General features: G+C 35.7%; 1 protein-coding gene across 5 annotated transcripts in view; it reads right to left on the reverse strand.

Moving 5' to 3' along the window:
* Nucleotides 1-21,248, reverse strand: part of LOC6052234 (transcription factor mef2A) — a 55,984-nt gene that overhangs the window by 13,977 nt on the left and 20,759 nt on the right. For all 5 annotated transcript variants that reach the window (XM_038260651.1, XM_038260650.1, XM_038260652.1 and 2 more), the window contains one exon: nucleotides 828-936. In XM_038260651.1, the coding sequence (XP_038116579.1) occupies nucleotides 828-936 (109 nt within the window). The remainder of the gene's footprint in view (nucleotides 1-827; nucleotides 937-21,248) is intronic.

The following is a 21,248-nucleotide window of genomic DNA, read 5'->3' on the forward strand; positions in this document are numbered from 1 at the left end:
CCCCTAAAACATATCAAAGAATAAAACAAAATTAAAAATAGTTTTTTTTTTCAAATCAAGTTTTAGTGACAAAAAGTTAAATTTAAAAACACTTTTTTTTAAAAAAAGTGTATCATTTTTTTTTCAGTGTAGTCCTTATCTATACCTACAACTTTGCCGAAGACACCAAATCGATCAAAAAATTCCTTCAGAAGATACAGATTTTTGAATTTTCATACATCTTTTTTGTATGGATAGCTGCCAAATTTGTATGGAAATTTATATGGACAAACTAATGATGCAAAATGGCTTCTTTTGGCATACCGAAGGCACCAAAAAAGTTTCAGCCGGATTAAAAAATACAAAAAAAAATCGAATGACCGAAATCTGAGAGCATTGCTCTTTTTCTGAAATTAATTATTCCGTTATTATCATTTTTTTTCCCATGGCTTCTCTATGGCTTAAAAATGTATTTTGGTTCTCTAAAAAATATCAAAAATTGCTGGAGAATTGCTCACATGAGCATATATTTGTTCCTGAAAGGTGTGCCAAAGAGATTCGAAGAGATATGGCACAAAAAAGAGCGCCGAAAACTTATGTTGACGTCCGTCGCGGGACTTGATCTTAGGATTGTTAGGCCAGTGGGCGGTCTGATAGATCCGAACAAGAAATTAAAAAAAATGTACATAGATTTTTATATTTGAACAAGTCTTAAAGATAGCCGAATATGAACTTTATGCCGTCGTAATTTTGTAAATTCATGACTATTTTGTTATTCAAAAATGTTCAATGTTCAGAGATTACAAAAAGAAAAATAGAAATCAACATGCTATATTTGATATTTTTACCTGCAGATACATAAGTTCATCGATGTCGGTCAGATTGTTCTTTCTGAGGTACAGCTCCTGGAGGTTTATACAGTTTTCAAAATCTGCCAGTGTGCTTATCCGGTTGACACTGAAACAAAGAGAATAATTAAACAATTAAAACATGATGTATCCCAATTAGTAATCGGTATGGTTTAAGATTACTACCGCATAAAAAACACGTGTACCATTGCAAATGTAAAGCAACAGAAGCAACACTTTTGCTTTCAATTGCCGGTTGCCGGAAACAATGAGCATCTTTAACGGAAACGGACGGACCAATCCGCACCGGAGCGATACATATCGGTTTCAATGGTCGATCTTATCCTCCCCCCGGTCTGAAGACCAAGCCCACAGACAAAGCGTCGGCAATTACCGGCAAAATACGCTATAAATTGAAGCCACAACGCTTTATGATACGCTGCGAATAAAGATCGAGAAACAAAAAAAAAACACAAACCAACGCAACTAACTCGGCTCGAGTAGTTGTTGTTTCTGCATTGGACGTTTTGCTTTGTCTTACCACACTCCGTTAGATTTTAATCTATTCTTATGGCCGCGCCACGGTTGATATGCTAAAGTGCAGTGGAGCGAGCAACATGCACGCAACTTTCGCGAGCCAACGACCTTTGACTGCAAGTTCAACCCACCCAAAAGAGGGGAAGCGGCGCTTCATGCTGGTTGCACTTTTGGTGATTATCTTGAGTACTGCTTGAAAACGGAAGTGTACAATTCGATGAATCAGGTAATATTAGTGTAGTTTTGTAACAGATTTTCTGAAGAACAATGTAACGAACCACAGTTCAACCAATTTTGTTCTGAAATTTGGTTGAGTATTGATGCCAGAATCTCGAGTTATAAACAAAAATGTAAACATGAAATGTGCATGCAAGAGTGACAAAACGACCGCGGAACTACATTTCACTTGAAGAGTGTTAAAATTGCTCCGAGTTTTCACAGTTTTTTGTTGAATATCTCAGGATTGAAATCTAGTTTTGAGGTTTCAATTTAGCCTAGAGCGTCCAATTTCCCGGGGTTACAAATTTCCCGGGAAACGGGAAATTTTCAACCGATTTCCCGGGAATTCACGGGAAATTTTAAATTTATTGAAAATTGTTCTTGGCTCTTATCAATAATTTGCAATAGTGTGAAGATCAATAAAAAGCTTGAATGCATGTAAAAATTTATAAAGCTTCAAGTAAGTTTATAATTTATTAAATTTTATAGGCACAAATCGTACAACAAATCAAAAAATAATCTCAGGTAATTATGTTGGGAAGTATTTTTTTATCAAAGTGTTTGCACAGTGAGTAAAATGAATTCATGCTCCACAATCATAAAATTTGTTTTAAACTATTTATCCTTCTAACACTCATTGTTGCACGAGTGCTCCATAATTAACCATAAGTAAATAGTAATTTCTTGAATACTAGGTATTCCACTGTTTGTAGCTGTTGAGTTGAGTTGAAGTAATTCTTCTTGCACAAACCTTTTTAAAATATTTGATGACACTAATTCAATCTTCATCTCATTCGATCATGGTATACAAAAACGTAAAAACCTAAATAATTATTTTGCTTTGGCAGGAAAGGGTTATTATCTTTTTTTTTAATTAATTGTTACCTTAAAAGCTTACCAACATTGAATTAATTTCATTAAGATAAATCATTTTCCAGATGCATCAGAAATCAATATTAACAGCTATAAATCTTAATATCAAATTTTCTGTATTGAACAAAAATATGTTGAGTTTCTTCATTTCAGAGCATTTTCAAACAAATGGTTCCAAAAAGTTAGAAAATGTATACTTCCGCAGGAATTTCGGGAATTATATTTATACAGGAAATCCCGGGAATTCCCGGGATTTTTTTCCCGGGACGGAAAATTGGAAAAAAATTGTTTTACAGTTAGTTGGAAAAATTAAGCAACATATGTGTCATTTCACCTCAACTGTACACAATAAAGTACAAATTCGAAATCGATTCGAAAATTATCTTGAGATAGCGATTTTATAAGCTTTAAGTAGCAGAATTTAACTATAACGCGATGAAAATCTGATGAAGACATTCGGTTCGGCGTCCAATTTCCTTTAAAAATAACTGTCAAGTTTTGCTTTATCATTTTTTTTTTATTTCCGAGACATGGTCATTTGAAAAAGACATTTTTAGAAAAAATGTTTTGATAGTATCAATTGCTCCACCAAATTTGAGCTTGATGCATTTCGTGCATTTCGATCGGTGTGCCAGTTGGCGCGAAATGACCCATATATAACTATGTGCCTTTCCAAAAACACGAATTTATTACAACGCACTATCAATAATTGAATTCAGCCAGCAGGCATAATGATTAAGTTTCAGGTAAAAAAACCAAGCAATTTTTTCAGTGGCAGCTTACGCGTGGCATTACATCATCAGCTTTACTTCTGAAACTATAAAATGATTGTTTTATTTAACTTGGAAGCACGCTGTCTAGTGGGTTACGCGTGGATGTTGGTTTCGGGAATTTTTCGATTTTGGTATTTATATTTAATAATTTTTAAGATCATATTTTGAAATAATTCAATTTAAACATTCAAAATTCAAAAACAAACATTTCAACTTAACGTAAAAGTAAATCAAACTTATGTATAAATAAGAATGAAAATTGTTCAAAGAAATGTACACGAGATCTACATCAGTGTTTGTAAATTTGGTTGATCCAAGATAGGAAGGAACTGCCCAGCTATAAAAACAATCAACCATTTGTATAATTCCAGCAAACTGCACACGTGCCAAAGCCGCGGAAAAGTGTCTCATGGCGAAGCTCATCACCGCGGCAGCAACCGCACCGCAAAGATCTGTTATCGCGCTTCCGATGGCTATGTAACTATAAAAAGTGAAAAATAGTGGAATCTGCTGGCTTGGCGTTGGTGGGCGGCGCGATTATGGCAACCAACAGCGCCTTGAGTCGTACTTTAAGCCGCCGATACTGAGGCGATGTTAGCACCACAAACAGCAATATCGAGCACGGACTAAACACCGGCAACAAACGCTTTTCCACTTTCTTTTTGCGCGGTTTAGGAAAATTCATAGATCAGATCGTATCCAACACTAATGGAATGTTTATTTTGCTGTGGTTTAATTACTTTAATTGTTGGATTTTGTCCGATGAAAGTTGTTTGGTTTGAATTTTGAAGGGCATTAATTTTTGTGGCTTTTTTACTGCACTGCTGAGTTTACATAAAATAAAAAAAAGCATTCAAAATAGGATTGTTGGTCGTTCCACACTCCTCCGATTAAGGCTAAAAACAGCTTTTAAGGTTTGAAGGCACTTATGTTATTGGAGTAACTCGGCTCTATTATTATTTTCTCAACTCCTGAATAGGGCTAGTGATTTTTCACAATTTCCAATCCTTGCAATTTGGTAAATACCGTGGAATGTCACGAAATTTTAAATATTCAATTGACAAATCATTTCCCAGTTCATCTAAGGTTTAAGATTTAAGTAGGGGAGAGTGGGGAGACTTGATTCCCGGGGAGACTTGATCCCAAGCCTGTATCTCGTCAGCATGTGGGTAAAACAATTAGCTTTGTTCTAGAAAGTTGTGCGAAATTTACTAAAACTCATTGTAGGAAACAAAGAAAAAAAATAAAATATGTTTAGATTGAGTTACACACATTTTTCTAAGAAGTGCTGCAAAAAACTTCCAAGAGATCTTTTTTATTTGTTTTGATAAAATAGAAAACACTCAAAAATTATTTAATTTCTTTTTATATGCATGAATTGTTTGATAAACATATCAACTCCAAAACCCTTACGCATTTGACGTTAAATTTATCGTCATACTATTTTTACAATTAATTGTTTAAAAAAGTTCGTTTAGGGAGACTTGATCCCTGCATTTTTACAATCGCTGGAATCAGCCTCAAGATTAAATAATTGGGCTGGGTTTCATGTGTACATAGTTTCCTTTAGTATAGTTGTTCATAACTTACTGCAGTTTGAACCATTTTTCAAAAGTTTTGTAAACAAAAATTACCAGCTTTTGTAAACATGCTCAATTTTGGTCTAAAAAAGATAATTTTGAGTTTTTAAATATTTTGCATGCTAAACTTGTTACATTTTGAACACAAACGTACAGGTTTAATGTGAAATTGCTGTAACTTATAGAAAATTAAAAGTTTGGATAAAAAGACACATTTTGCTTAAGATTTCTTCAAAATGTTGAAAAGGGGATCAAATTACCCCCAAAATTTTGAAAACGCCGGTTTAAAATATTATTTTAAAACGCTTGGCATGATTCGAAGAGTTTATCTGATGAAAAACCCTTATCAGCTAAACATAGTTGAATGTTTAAGCTTTCAATTCATGCAAAAAGATCATAGTTTTGTGAGAAATTGACAGAGTTATGTGCGATACAAAAAAAAATGGGATCAAGTCTCCCCACTCTCCCCTATAATCACTTCACTAGCTTTTTAACCAGCATTTTGGAAGCAGCTACGCAATAAAAAATGCATGTCAGATTAAGAAATATTTGTTGAAGATATTGTTCATTCAATATTCTATGAAATGCAGATAATCAATTGTGCATGTTCAGCAAAACTTTAAAAAGAAGTTGAATTTAAGAGTAAAAAAAAGAATAACTTATCATTCAGTTGGTTTGAAATACAACACATGTTGAAATCAAATTTACATTTGCAATTCGCGGAATCATTAATAAATTTAAAAGAAGTGCCTTACCTTTATAAAAATATTAAAATTTTCCTACTCCTAAAATTTAGGAAAAAAAAACAAAATTTTATTACAATTATTTACTGATGCTAATCTTGGTGAATATATCTTTTAGGATGTGCTTCATTATGAGATATTTGAGCAAATTAAATTTCTAAAATCGCAATAAAATAAGAGCTTCAAAATTATTTCAATACAACTTGTTTTCAAATATTAATTTGTGTCAGGAAGTTTACCATTAGCATTACCCTTTAAATGTGAGGAAGGCAACAAACACATTGGGGTGGATTAAGTAACGTTTTTGTTCATAATTATGCTGAAGAAAAATAAAATGCGATTATTTTGAACAGGTTTAAGAGTACCATAAAATTGCCGTGAAATTCAATTAATTTGTGAATTCCGGTTTTAAAATAGCGTGAAACGTGAATTTATAAATATCAAAATAAAAAAAATGTTTTTCCATACAAATTCCCATAGAAAATTGAATCGCTTTGCACAAGGTGAGGACTTAATAACCAATCGTTCCCAAACGTTGGGGAGTTGTTCAGGACCCCAAAAGGAACTTGAAAACCGCTGTGCTGGAAAATCGATTTTGATATTACAACCTAATGGTCATACACTATTCAGAAATTTATTTTTAAATGCAAAATCAAGTTTGCAATCGAGAATAAATCGCAACATTTTTAATTTACAGGCTATTTTAGGAGGACATTTTGAAAAAATGTTCAGTTTTTTGTAATTCAAAAATATTGCATAAAATAAAACCGCATCTTGAAAAAAAAATAAAAATAAATCGAAAGGCTGAGAAAACAAATCTTTTAAGATTTTTTGTTTTTCTCAGTGTCACATTAAAAGCCGTTGTGAAATTTTCTGAGTTCTTCAAAATAAAAATCCTTTGGAAGAAGTTCGTTCCATCTACGAGCGGAATAAAGTTGGCATCGAGCACTTAATGCTGTGATATCAGCACCTTGACGTAAGCTAAGCAAGTTTCAATCGAAAGTTTAGCAAAATAATATGTTAACAACAACATTTTGGATGGAAATAGAACCGAATCCTTATCCTGCCAAACATACGCTCTACGGTTTCAATTTGCTCCGGAACTATCTTGTGTGACTCAGGTTCACTGTAAGACGCGTTTATAAAACAGAAATAACCTTTTACAGTGCCAGTTAAACCCACCCGCAAGTCTACCCGCAACGTCAATCAATGACCGTAACCTCGGGCACGGGAGACCTTTCGTCGGCACGAGAAAGCCACGAGTAACCAGATCCACGATTGGATACCTTGACAATTTGTTTGTCTTCCAAGCCCCACAATTTTGCTATTCCATCGCAGAACTGAACTGCGCGCCAAAACCAGCAGCAGCAGCAGCAGTCTCGTTAACTGGCATGACTCCAGCCAGCCAGCTCTCCAATAGCTCCCCGGAGAGCACAAACCGGTCTTTTGGAATTACTGACTTTTCCTCAGCTCAACTCCTAGTGCTGCATTTTTCTATAGCGCAACCAGTTGGATAAATTTATATGAAGGCCTATAACAGTAAAATTTCCTTAGCCATTATCGTCTTATGATCATCGCACAGTAGTTGAGCTTACTGGAAATTGTAAAGCAAGGGGTAATGATTTTACAACCGTTCAAGCTCAGCCATTAGCTGCATTATCAATGCACTCTACTAAGAGACGTAAGAGCTCCAGCTGTGGCCGCCTTAGTGACGTAACTCAAGTCTTATCAGCCGAACGAAAGCTGCTCAGCTCAAGCTTAACAATTACGCGGTGGTGATCTAAAATGCACTCAGTTTGACCAATCCTCAAACCCATCGCCAAAATGACCTTTTTGGGAGATGGTTCACCGTGTAGTCAGTTTGTAAAGCTTCTCCTACGCAAAACCAAACCAAGAGACTTTGCGAGAAGCAGAAATCTTGAATGGAACCCACCAAAAACAAGTTCACAGAACTACACACCAACCCGACCCGCCCAACCCTGACCTTGATTTCACTCTCCCCCTGGGCCCCGTACCTAGGGTGTGGGACTCGCCTTTTGTAAGCAAATTTAAAATATCACCAGCGTGAACAACTACAACAAAAAAAAAACGGTGAGAAACTGCCGCAAAATGACGGCATTAGTGGCCACCTTCCTTCCGAAAGTCGTCGGTCGGTGTGGCATTGCATGTCGAGTGACGATATGGTCCCCCTCGGCTTACGGCGCTGCTGACAACCGAAAAAGCTTTCCATTCATGTGTGTTTGCGGTGTGGTTTGGTTTTCCATGGAAAATAGGTTTTTTTAAAACGTTTTTTGCGCTTTCCATGCTCGCTCATTCCATCACGAGGTGGAGTGTTTGTTTATTTTGCGTGTGTGTAAATGGATTGACGCCTCATTTGGAACGATTTATTTGGAGTACACAAACAATCGAAACCGCAAATTGATGGAATAGGTGAACAAAACCAAAATCGATGTTCTATTTAGAAAAGCAGTGGACACTGTATTTTAACATGTTTGATTGGATTTATTTACCTTGTGATTGTGCATGTTGGCATCTCGATGAAGTTTTTAACACTGGAACGGCCAACGCATGTCCAACTTACACGGACGCCCAAAGCCTCCCAAAAAAGTTGGAACGGTAAATTCAACACGCAGGTTCTCGGGCATAACTCAACTAACCGGTCCGATTCTTGTATCCAGAGATTTGTAAGAATATCTAGATGATCCTAAAATTTTGCAGAACTTAATTTGAACAAATCTGTAATTTCCGCGACCGAAAACATCGTTCCAACTTTTTTTAAACGACTGCCTCCACGGAATTTCCGGCGATTTTATTTTTTTTACATACGAAAAAAAAAGTTGGAACGATGTTTTTGATCGCAAAAACTACAGATTTGATCAAATTAAATTCTGCAAAGTTCTAGGAAAAAAGAATCATCTTGATTGGTTGAGTTATGCCCAAGAACCAGCGAGTTAAAATTACCGTTCCAACTTTTTTGGAGACTTGAGCGTTGGAATGTTAATGGGGGCAATCTGGTAAAATCAACAGTACGGCCGCATAAATTTTATATTTCTTGTTTGAGAAATTAGGGTGATACTCTACCAACTCATACGAAATCGAGAAAACTTGTCCCGACCCCTCTCCGATTTGCGTGAAACTTTGTTCTAAGGGGTAACTTTTGTCCCTGATCACGAATATGACGTCCGTTTTTGATGTCTCGTGACGGAGGGGCGATACGACCCCTTCAATTGTTGAACATGCGAAAAAAGAGGTGTTTTTCAATAATTTGCAGCCTGAAACGGTGATGAGATAGAAATTTGGTATCAAAGGGACTCTTATGTAAAATTAGACGCCCGATTTGATGGCGTACTCAGAAATCAGAAATAATCGCATTTTTCATCGAAAAAAACACTAAAAAAAGTTTTAAAAACTCTGCCATTTTCTGTAACTTGACTGTAATTTTTTTTTTGAACATGTCATTTTAAGGGAAATTTAATGTACTTTTTGAATCTACATTGACCAAGAAGGGTCATTTCTGGAGTTTTTTTTGAAAAGGACCAATAAACCAAATTTCCAGTTTTTGCTTTTTGGGTGTTTTTGAAACCGCCTTGAGTCATGGGTATTGAAAAACACCCAAAAAGCAAAAACTGGAAATTTGGTTTATCGGTCCTTTTAAAAAAAAACTCCAGATTTTTTCATTTAGAACAAAATTTTTCATTTTCAAATTTCGAGTTTTGAAAAAGTTCTTTTTTTTGCGTTTATATCTTTGTTTCGTCGTCTGTGTCTGTCGCGGGTGAACATGAACGGGCATGATCAACGGCGACCAACTTTTTCAAAACTTTTTTTTCGTAAAATCGCGATAACTCGTGATGTTTATAAGAAAACACCTTATATATACATATCCAATTTTTTGTAATTGTCTGCTCTACAGACACACTGGTACACTCTAAAAGATAACCAAAGTTAAAAAAACACGAAATTTTAAAATGAAAAAAAAATGTTCTGATGAAAAAATTACCCTTCAGAGTCATTATAGATTTGAAAAGTACATTAAATTTCCCTTAAAGTGACTTATTTCAAAAAAATTACAGTTAAGTAACGGAAAATGGAAGAGTTTTTAAAACATTGTTAGTGTTTTTTTCGCGTTTTTTGCGTTTTTTTGACAGAATTCTGAGTACCCCACCAAATCGGGCGTCTAATTTTACATAAAAGTCCCTTTGACACCAAATTTCTATCTCATCACCGTTTCATGCTGCAAATTATTGAAAAACACTTCTTTTTCGCATGTTCAAAAATTGAAGGGGCCGTATCGCCGTACGCTAATCGGAGAGGGGTCGGGGCAACTGCTGTGTGAGTTGGCGGAGAATTACCCATTAGGTTTCATTTAAGATATGAAAAATACAATTCTCCTGAACGAGTAGCATTACTGCCAATGACTTGTGCTCCAGTGAAATACGCAACTTTTGGTAACCAAACATGTATCGTATCAGGTCATCGTTAAAATTTTAAAAGTTATCGCAGTTTTGATTTCAAAAAATCACATCTCCAAATCGTGGGATTGAAAATTCTCAATTTTTGGATATATTATCTTGAATATTAAAAGGAATCAGGGAAACATATTTTCAGATATGGGCTCTTTGATTTATGAGACATTCAAATCAGCAAATGAAGTTCCTCAACATATGTTTCCTGAAAAGACCAACCAATAACGATTTTTTTGAATTATGGCGTTATTGAATTGGGTCAGCCGTTCCGGAGATATGATTAGGCTAGTACAAATTTTATTTAAAGTTTGCTGCTCTGCTTGACGATCAGCTGCTTCAGCACGTACTCGAACCCTCTCTTCGCCTTCTGCCTCGGACTTAGGACTTCGGTGGACAAGTCCACCGGATTGCCTGGTTTCCGTCGTCGACGGGTTGTAAAGGTGGGCAGATTCGGTGGCGGTTATGGTCGCGACAGGGATGTTCCTCGGAACAAAATGGCGGCGTCGCGACTGGCAGTTCCCACACCGGAACGGTGTAGAGCTGCGATCGTCTGGCGTGACGATCGCCGTAGGGGACACTGCGGGTGTCGTGTGGGTCACACGGGCTTCCGGCACCCAGGGTTGGGCTGGCCGATCGGTACGCGAAGCGTACACAAGGGATCTATAGGGCACAATGGGGCAGCGGTAGAAGATGGCGGAAAAGAAATGGGTTGGCTGATTCGGGCATTTGTTGCTTTGGGTTCGTCCTCTACCTGGTTGTCCAGTTTCTGCGCAGGTTCTCCTGCAGCTCGTCCGGATCTTCCGATCGACGGACCCTTTGCTTCCGGTCTTCCGCACCGGTTCCACTTCACTTTCACTTGACGGCGAACGTAGCTGGTTCGACCGTCCACTTCTTAAATCACCAGGCAAGTGACCGATCCAATGGCGCAGATTCTCCAGCGATCCTCAACCTCATCCATCCTTCCCGTTTCGCCCCATTCTCATCCTATTTCGCTCTAGCGAATCCATTGTCCTTCTCGTGGCGCTCTCTGGTGGTGACTAGCGCAACTACTCCAGCGTGCAACGTTGGTAGCGTCCATTGGCGTTGGACAGCTACTCGAGTGGGGATGTTCCGCTCTCCAGCTTTCACAGGGTTCCCTTTCGGCATGCTAATTTACGCGTCGCGGAACAACAGTCTCATCACTCTTGAAGCTAACCTAACCACTGGTTACAACATATAGAACATAGAACTAATAGAACAAGATTTGGTCAAAAACGAGATTTTTTGCGATTTTTCAAAGTTTGGGGACGAAAGAGACCCCAATACCTTATGTCAAATCAAAATCATATTATTCGCTCTACACAGGGGTGACCAAAGTATGGCCCGCGGGCCACATTTGGTGATTTTTTGTGACCCGCGGACCCATTTAGAATGCTCATGTGAAAAGGCCCTTTGAACTACCTATAAAGTGATTGTATACTTCTTAAAATTAAGGTTGAGTGATTTTTTTAAGTTTTCATTAATATGAAACCAATGCAATGATTTATCAATACTTTAATCCTGGATATACGAAACTGGCAAACACGTGTGTAAACGTGATTGAAAACAGTAAATTTCGTCAAAAACTTCATCAAACATTTTTTGAAATGAGTAATGCAACGTTCATATTTTAATAAAGTGGAAAGCTGTAAAGACAACTAAAATATAGGTATTCTATATTAATTGATGAGTGAAGACAACATTTTTAGCGGCTGAGCCCCAAACACATTTTGCACTTAAAACCACAAACCTCGGGATTCGAACTCATGACATTTGGGTTATGAATAGAATTTATTGAAATATTATTGAAATTGGAGGGATAATTTTTGAAAAATCTCTATTGAACGATTTATAATTTAAGCAGCAATTTATTTAAAAATTAAATTACTACATTTTACCAAGTTGAATCACCTCTTTTACAATATTTTTATATATAAACTAGATCGTTGATTTTTTTTACAAGGTTGTTGTTTACCCTGATCTGTTGGTTGAGGCATGAAAACTGCAATATTTTTACAATTTTGTTTGCTTTATTTGTTTTAAAAACCAATTATATAAAACTGTGGAAGATTTATTTTTTTGTTCCCTAATATTTAAATGACAAAAAAAAACAAATGTAGCTTTACTTTACAATTTATTAGTTTAAAACAACGATATTTATTTTTTAATATATTTTTTTCTCACATTTGGCACGCAAACTTATGTGAGCTCCAAATTTGGCCCGCCACTCAAAAACTTTTAACACCCCCATTCTCTACAGCATTGCCTTGGCGTTGCGAGATTCCTACTCGAAACTAGGTGTCCGAAGGCTTGATTGATGAGGCAATTGCAAACCTCTTTTAACACCTTAGCTTCCATCCACCTCGGGATTCAAACTGACGACCTTTGGATTGTGAGTCTAACTGCCTACCAGCGACTCCACCGAGGCAGGACCCTGGGAGACGACTCCTACACCTGGACTAAGCTAACGATTTAGACCGGGGCCAACATTTACTTCACCATCCGACGGAAGGCGTGATCGGACAAATCTCGTCTCGAAAAATGCCACCGGGACCTTCTGGGATCGTACGCAGGCCGACTGGGTAAAGGCAACTACGCTTACCCTTTACACCACGGGTCCCGGCAATACCTTATGTGTAATTGTTAAATTGTTTTGAGATTTAAAAAAATAGTGACTATGAGTTGATATTACTAAAAATATCAAAAAGTAACGAAAATTTCATTGCATTCAAGCATTGCAGATTAGTCTTTGCGTTCCTGAGAAATGGATTCTCAAATCTTAGTACATACAAGTAAATATACGCAAACAGACTGTTGCCGACGATGGCCTTCACCAGATTACATCGATCGGACCGGATTCGATTGTGTGAGCACTGACGATTAAACTTGCACTACTTTTTTTTCCCGATCGTTAATCACCCCCTCAATAGAGCAAGAGAGAGAGAGAGAGAGAACCCCCCAAAAAAGCAAACCTAAACATCAGCTGCTAACCAAGCTCGCGAAGCATACGATTAACCCAAAAACTACCCTCCGAACCGTTCAATACCGGGGTGGGTGTGGAAGGGGTGGAACTCGACTTTGGGCCAGTTATTTGCACCTTCGTTTCCCCCCCACCCGCATACGTGTGGGCTTTTGGGCAGTAAATGCCACCCGAATGTGTACCGCGACCTTCGGCATAATAATTGTGTTTGTTCTGTTTGCGGTGCTCACCCCTCCAAAAGGGTTTCATTCAGAAATCACGCTGACTTAGTGACTGGGGTTGACCGGCGAGGCGAGTACATAAACTAATGGCGTGCGGGCTTGCAACGAGGCCCACACAATTCTAAGCCCAAGCCTTCCCAAGGTAATAGCCGAAAAATGGCGTGAGGTCAATAACTTAGAAATTCTACTGCACACGATTACGCCGTGGTTCACCGTTTTAGTATTGGGCCAGAAATCGAGCGTCAAGTTCGAAGCAGGTTTGTTGTGAGTTGTATATAATTGCCATAATTGACGCTCTGATGTGCGTCGTTTTCTCCGCCAGTTCCTCTATCATTATTTTGGCTGCAAGGTTAACGGCTAGTAGAAGTGCTTAGTGGGTTAGTTATCGCAAGAGACAGAGAGATAGAGAGAAGAAGAAAGAAACGATGGTCATTTGGATTTGGGGAAACCACAACCTCGGGCAAGTTATTCATAATTCAAAGCCACAATCAATACTGCTAAGTTGATGCGGTTTGACATTTCAAGTCAAACTTTTGGAAGTTGATTGATTGTCACATTTCTTTTTGTATTATTTGATTCGGATAAGAATTATGCAAAGTGGCTTAATTGGTTTGTTCATATAAGTCTAACATTCAAACAATCTATATCTTGTGGGGAAATTTTTCAGCTAACTGAAAAAAATACTGGACTGAACATACATTGACATTAGGGTGCCCAGAATATCGGAATTTTGATCAAAATCGTGCACCACAATTTGGTCAACCTAATGATACTCGTCATATTCCCAAAGGGGAGATTTTTATAGAAATTTTAGTGCTCTACCACTTTGTTGAACCTTCCCTAAGGTAGCGAACACAATGTTTCAACCAATTAAAAAAATATGAAAATTAAAATTTCATTAAATTGTCCGATTTCAGGAGAATTGCTCTAAAAATTTTTAGTCAGTAAAGCAATCATATAAATTTAAAAAAAATAACTGCTTTGCAACGCAACAGACCATAATCATCATACACTCAAACCCCGATGGTTTGACACCAACTGTTGTCAAACGAACGGGGTCACTTTTTAGTTTGACACCCCTTTTACACGGAGTTCACACACACTACCAAACGTTTGTTTTGATAGTGTGCGTGAGCGCCGTGTAAAAAGTGACAGTTCGTCACTTTTTAGTTTGACTTTGACCAACCAACGGGGTACAAACTAAAAAAGTGTCAAACGAAAAAGTGACCAACCACCGGGGGTTGAGTGTATACATACAAACTACACCCAGAACTGGGAATCGGTATACGAGAGAATAAAGAGCATGGTTCGGTAGTAAAATGGCACTGTGAACGGACGGAGAGGATAAATCCCGAAATTACCGAGAGTACTTTACTCATGGGTTCATTTTCCAAAATGTTCACCCTTCAAAAAAGTGCCGATACCGAGACTCGATCCCGAGACCCTCGGCATACTGAACTGCGCCTTTGCCGTATCGGCCACCACAGTTCGGTGATTAAGTCACCCAATGGGATGAACTGTTTTAATGAACGAATGAACACGATTTGTTGTTGTTGTAGCGCGAGAGGTCTTTACTCTCGCTAAATAGTAGTTTCTTTTCGAAAGGACTATCCGCATGGATTTTAACTTTGGGTGTATTTCAGCAGCAAACAATGTGCACGAAATAAACATCAAACTAGGTATATCGCATAAATCGTGCTGGCAAAAAAATCTCAAGGGTATACTATAAAAGGAGAAGATAAAATAAGAAAGGCGGCACCAATGCAACTGTTGAATACAAATCAATAAATTTATTTCATCATAAATTCCAAAATTGATGACACTTCCTAGTTGTACTCAAGATAAATTGATAGCACGTCTGTTGCTAACACTATCTGAGCAGAAAATGTATGTACTTCTTTTTCACCAGGGAATTTCCCCTTGCTGAATAAGGAGTAATGTTCTCTGCAGAAATGAGACATCATCCAACTGCAGTGCAATGACGAAGTTGGGACTTCTGCTGAGACATACACGGTTTTAACAATCGTAAAACAAAGAAACAAGATGTTACACGTAACACGGCAGTGTCTTGGCGTTACGGCACAGAGCTCGTTGCAGCAAGAGCACCAACAAGCTAGTGCATCGCGCGAATCAAAGAGATCCAAAGTCTCGCGATGGTTGATTTGATTCGATGTATCATGGGCGTATCGATAGCAACACACTGCCCCATTAGATTGATTTAAATTTCGTTATTTTCTTCGCGTGCCACATGATCGGCGGCTGAAGCAATAATCTATCTTGGCAGTTCAATGAAATCAACACTTTGGTGGATCATCATCGTGCGGTTTCAGCCGATGCTTGGCACACATACGTTGCTGGCTATGAATGAAGCGCTTCTACGGTAGTCAAAAATGAGCTCGAGACTGTTTATTGAAAATTGCTTGCATAACTTCAACCGCGTGGTTTTGAACTTGACAATGAACGGATCTGGACTGGAGCACAGGCACAGTTCGGTGGTCACATGGAGGAAAGGAAATGCAAAAAACTAATCGAATGTTAATGTTTTGCACACCTGGAGATTGATTTGCGCGACTGAGTAGGATGGATCTTGATATAGCACAGGCGCTTGATACGTACGTCAATTTTTGTATTTTTGTAAAATCAACATTTTTGTTATGGGTAATTCTCTACCAACTCACACGAAATCGGGAAAAGTTGCCCCGACCCCTCTTCGATTTGCGAGAAACTTTGTCCTAAGGGCTAACTTTTGTCCCTGATCACGAATTCGAGTTCCGTTTTTTGATATCTCGTAACGGAGGGGCGGTACGACCCCTTTCATTTTTGAACATGCAAAAAAATGTGTTTTTCAATAATTTGAAGTCAGAAACGGATATGAGATAGAAATTTGGTGTCAAAGGGACTTTTATGTAAAATTAGACGCCCAATTCGATACTTAGGAACATGCTATTTTGTAAGAATTTTAACATACTTTTCGAATCTACATTTACCCAGAAGGGTCATTTTTTTCATTTTGAACAAAATATTTCATTTAAAAATTTCGTTTTTTTCTAACTTTGCAGGGTTTTTTGGAGTGTAACAATGTTCTACAAAGTTGTCAAGCAGACAATTACAGAAACTTTGATATGTAAACATAAGGCGTTTGCATTAGAGATGGGCTTTTTTGAGCGAACCGTTCTTATGAACCGGCTCAAGCTAAAGAACGAATGAGCGACCGCTCAGAAAAAATGAGCGGCGGTTCATTTTGTGAACCGGTTCTTTTCAAAGAACCGTCAAATCAAAGAGCGAGTCGAAGAACGAACCGAACGAGAGCGAATGAGCGAGAGCGAATGAACGGAAAGAACGAACGGACTCCGTTCAACGGAGCGCTTGATTAGCGTCGCTCGCGCCGTCGTCGACGTCGTCGAACGGCCTCGTTTTCGCTCACTCTTTCGTTATTTCGCTCTCGCTCATTCGCTCTCGTTCGGTTCGTTCTTCCACGCGCTGGTGGTGACGGTGCTGTGGAGAAAAGAGGGGAAACTAGGTTCTCACCGGTCGCCTCATGTTCCAACTTCCAACATCATGACGCACTTTATGCTTGTTGCTAGCCTGTCGGGGCGCCTGTGATTTTGAATCAGCTGATTGTCGCCAGATGTTGCATGATCTCATTATGAAAATATCGATAGATTTCTCAAAAGTTGTTACACGCATTCGAACATGCTAGTTTGCGGGTTTAATCCATGTATTGAACCGTTTATGATTTTAAATGTAATTTACCACAGCACATCACACAAACTTGGTACTCTTTTGTGGTAATTGATCAATAGTTTTCTTAAGGCATTTTTTCAGATCTTCTTTTTGACGAATGTTTTGATCATTCATTTGCTGTCATGAATAAAAGTTGTTCTTATTAAACAAAAACTGCATTTCGAGACTATTTTATCAAGTGCAGCAAAACGCTACCTCAAATATGCCTGTTACTGAACAACAAATTAAATCTTTTGTTTCACAAAATATGGGAAAATAATTATCAAAACGATAATTCAGCTTACTTTCGTTACTTTTAACAATTGAAAGCAATAATTTGGTTGAAAATATTCACTTCTGAAGAAAACTCAAGTTTGTTTACCTCTCTATGAAAAAAAAGTTTTCAATATTTGTTGATTTCAGAGATCAATGTTTATATTTGAAATGTTTTCCAAAAAAAGGATAAAGCAAATCGACGATTTTCTATGTTTTATGGACGATCTCCAATCTGTTTTGAATAAGTGCGATGAAAACATATATTTTTGAAATATCAATCAACAAAAATCCTACGAAGTGTGACACTCATGGACACTCCATTGGTCGTTTGAAAAAAAAATCTAAATATCTTGAGCAGATGCTTCAGTTCATTCCAGTCTATTTTCTGACTTTGAGCGAAATGAGCGGATGAGCCGTTCAAAAGAGCCGCTCATTTAAATGAGCGAACGAAAATGAGCGGCTCACAGAAATGAGCGGTTTTGCCCACCACTAGTTTGCATCCCGAGTTATCGCGGTTTTACGAAAAAAAAATGTTTTGAAAAAGTTAATTTTTGCGTTTCTTTTTGTTTTGTCGTTCGCGTCTGTCGCGGGTGACCAGGAACGGCCACGATCAACGACGACCAACTTTTTCAAATCTTTTTTTTTCCGTAAAATCGCGATAACTCGTGATGGTTACAAGCAAACTCCTTATGATTATATCTCATTTGTTCATAACCCTGCAAAGTTAGTTAAAATTTTTTTAGTGTTTTTTCGATGAAAAATACGTTTTTTTGGAATTCTGAGTACCATCAAATTGTATTTTTGTATTTTAGTATTTTTGTATTTTTGTATTTTTGTATTTATGTATTTTTGTATTTTTGTATTTTTGTATTTTTGTATTCTTGTATTTTTGTATTTTTGTATTTTTGTATTTTTGTATTTTTGTATTTTTGTATTTTTGTATTTTTGTATTTTTGTATTTTTGTATTTTTGTATTTTTGTATTTTTGTATTTTTGTATTTTTGTATTTTTGTATTTTGTGTTTTTTGTATTTTTGTATTTTGTATTTTGTATTTTTGTATTTTTGTATTTTGTATTTTGTATTTTTGTATTTTTGTATTTTGTATTTGTATTTTTGTATTTTGTATTTTTGTATTTTTGTATTTTTGTATTTTGTATTTTGTATTTTGTATTTTGTATTTTGTATTTTTGTATTTTGTATTTTTGTATTTTTGTATTTTGTATTTTGTATTTTTGTATTTTTGTATTTTGTATTTTTGTATTTTTGTATTTTGTATTTTTGTATTTTGTATTTTTGTATTTTGTATTTTGTATTTTTGTATTTTGTATTTTTGTATTTTTGTATTTTTGTATTTTGTATTTTGTATTTTGTATTTTTGTATTTTGTATTTTTGTATTTTTGTATTTTTGTATTTTGTATTTTGTATTTTTGTATTTTTGTATTTTTGTATTTTGTATTTTTGTATTTTTGTATTTTGTATTTTTGTATTTTGTATTTTGTATTTTTGTATTTTGTATTTTTGTATTTTTGTATTTTGTATTTTTGTGTTTTTGTATTTTTGTATTTTTGTATTTTTGTATTTTTGTATTTTTGTATTTTGTATTTTGTATTTTGTATTTTTGTATTTTTGTATTTTGTATTTTTGTATTTTGTATTTTTGTATTTTGTATTTTGTATTTTGTATTTTGTATTTTTGTATTTTTGTATTTTTGTATTTTTGTATTTTGTATTTTGTATTTTGTATTTTGTATTTTTGTATTTTTGTATTTTTGTATTTTGTATTTTGTATTTTTGTATTTTGTATTTTGTATTTTTGTATTTTGTATTTTTGTATTTTGTATTTTGTATTTTGTATTTTTGTATTTTTGTATTTTGTATTTTTGTATTTTGTATTTTGTATTTTGTATTTTTGTATTTTGTATTTTTGTATTTTGTATTTTTGTATTTTTGTATTTTGTATTTTTGTATTTTTGTATTTGTATTTTTGTATTTTTGTATTTTTGTATTTTGTATTTTGTATTTTTGTATTTTTGTATTTTTGTATTTTTGTATTTTTGTATTTTTGTATTTTTGTATTTTTGTATTTTTGTATTTTGTATTTTTGTATTTTTGTATTTTTGTATTTTGTATTTTGTATTTTTGTATTTTGTATTTTGTATTTTTGTATTTTGTATTTTGTATTTTGTATTTTTGTATTTTGTATTTTTGTATTTTGTATTTTGTATTTTTGTATTTTGTATTTTTGTATTTTGTATTTTGTATTTTTGTATTTTTGTATTTTGTATTTTGTATTTTGTATTTTTTTTGTATTTTGTATTTTTGTATTTTTGTATTTTTGTATTTTTGTATTTTGTATTTTTGTATTTTGTATTTTGTATTTTTGTATTTTTGTATTTTTGTATTTTTGTATTTTTGTATTTTTGTATTTTGTATTTTGTATTTTTGTATTTTTGTATTTTGTATTTTTGTATTTTTGTATTTTGTATTTTTGTATTTTGTATTTTTGTATTTTGTATTTTGTATTTTTGTATTTTGTATTTTGTATTTTTGTATTTTGTATTTTTGTATTTTGTATTTTTGTATTTTTGTATTTTGTATTTTGTATTTTGTATTTTTGTATTTTTGTATTTTTGTATTTTTGTATTTTTGTATTTTTGTATTTTTGTATTTTTGTATTTTTGTATTTTTGTATTTTTGTATTTTTGTATTTTTGTATTTTTGTATTTTTGTGCTTTTGTTCTACGACCGATATCAGCAGGCACCACCACCAGCGAGAATCACCGATGCCGTTGTCGACTTTATGTCGCCGTGCAATGCGTGCAAAATACATCTTTGTCGTGTGCTCTCTCTCACTGCAGACAGCTCAAACATCGAATCTCGATTAAACAGCTTCCAGCAGCCAGCCGTGTCATAGACTGTAGGAAGGTCGTCTGATGTAAAGTCGTTTTTACGACGGCTTGCAATTTAATACGAAACGTGCCTAGAATTTTACATGCAAAAGTTTGTTCTTTTGCTTTTTTATAAGCAAATAGAAGATACGATTCGCGAGTGATATGTTTGAAAGAGTTTTGTAAATTGCAATAGAAATGTCTCGTGATAAGACGACAGATTTATAACTTGCAAATTAAGTGGTTATATGATTACCAAACTTCTTCACACGGTGTCACCTCTTCACTTGAGAAAAACACAACAAGACAAAGTTTTTGCATAACGATCCAAGTGTTGGCACGATAGGCAACAACAATAAAGTAGTAGACACCTTCGCGCGCGGTCGTTGGTCTGATGAACATAACTTTGGCCTGTAGTTTGTTGTGACTTTTTGGTTCGCGAGGTTTGCTGACTTTTTTTGTGTCGCAACGTGCACGGGTGACAAACTTATAAAGTTGGTTGCTGCAGACTTAAGCATTACAGCAGCAGCTACTTTGCATTGAGTGCACTGCTGGGTTCTGGTACAGAGACTTGGAGCTAAATGGAACAGACTAGGTCAACATTCGTAACATAATCCCGTGGAAAAGTCAAAGCCAAGTTTGTGTGAACACATTTCGGAAATTCGATCGTTCAACGTGGTGAGGTATAGGGTAATTAGGGGTAAAGCTAATCCTGGCTATTATTTTGCACGGCAACATCTGATATGGTTGTTGGTTTGTTCTGAACACCTTGACATAAATTAAATTATATCGTGTTTCACTTCAATCATGTTTTGCTGGTCAGAAGTAAACCTGTTTGTGTTTGTTCTAAGTCGTTCGCAAAGTCAGAACAGCCAGCCTTTCATCACTGATAACAACAATGTCTTTCTTTGATGAATTAGTATAGACTAGACAAACACGCGTGGTCTAACAAGGAAATCGAAAGGGACATGGCGGTATACAAAACTGTGAACATCGTTTCGCACCACAATCAACAGGTTGTAAAGTATGGTACAGGCACTTTGAAGACTCAAAAGGGGGAGAACGAATTCATATCTAATCGTCACTGCTGGGCTTGGCCAGGTTGGACCGCGTGGAGCTGTTGCTG

Source organism: Culex quinquefasciatus, chromosome 3, assembly GCF_015732765.1.
Source record: "Culex quinquefasciatus strain JHB chromosome 3, VPISU_Cqui_1.0_pri_paternal, whole genome shotgun sequence".
In the NCBI taxonomy this organism is placed as follows: Eukaryota; Metazoa; Arthropoda; class Insecta; order Diptera; family Culicidae; genus Culex; species Culex quinquefasciatus.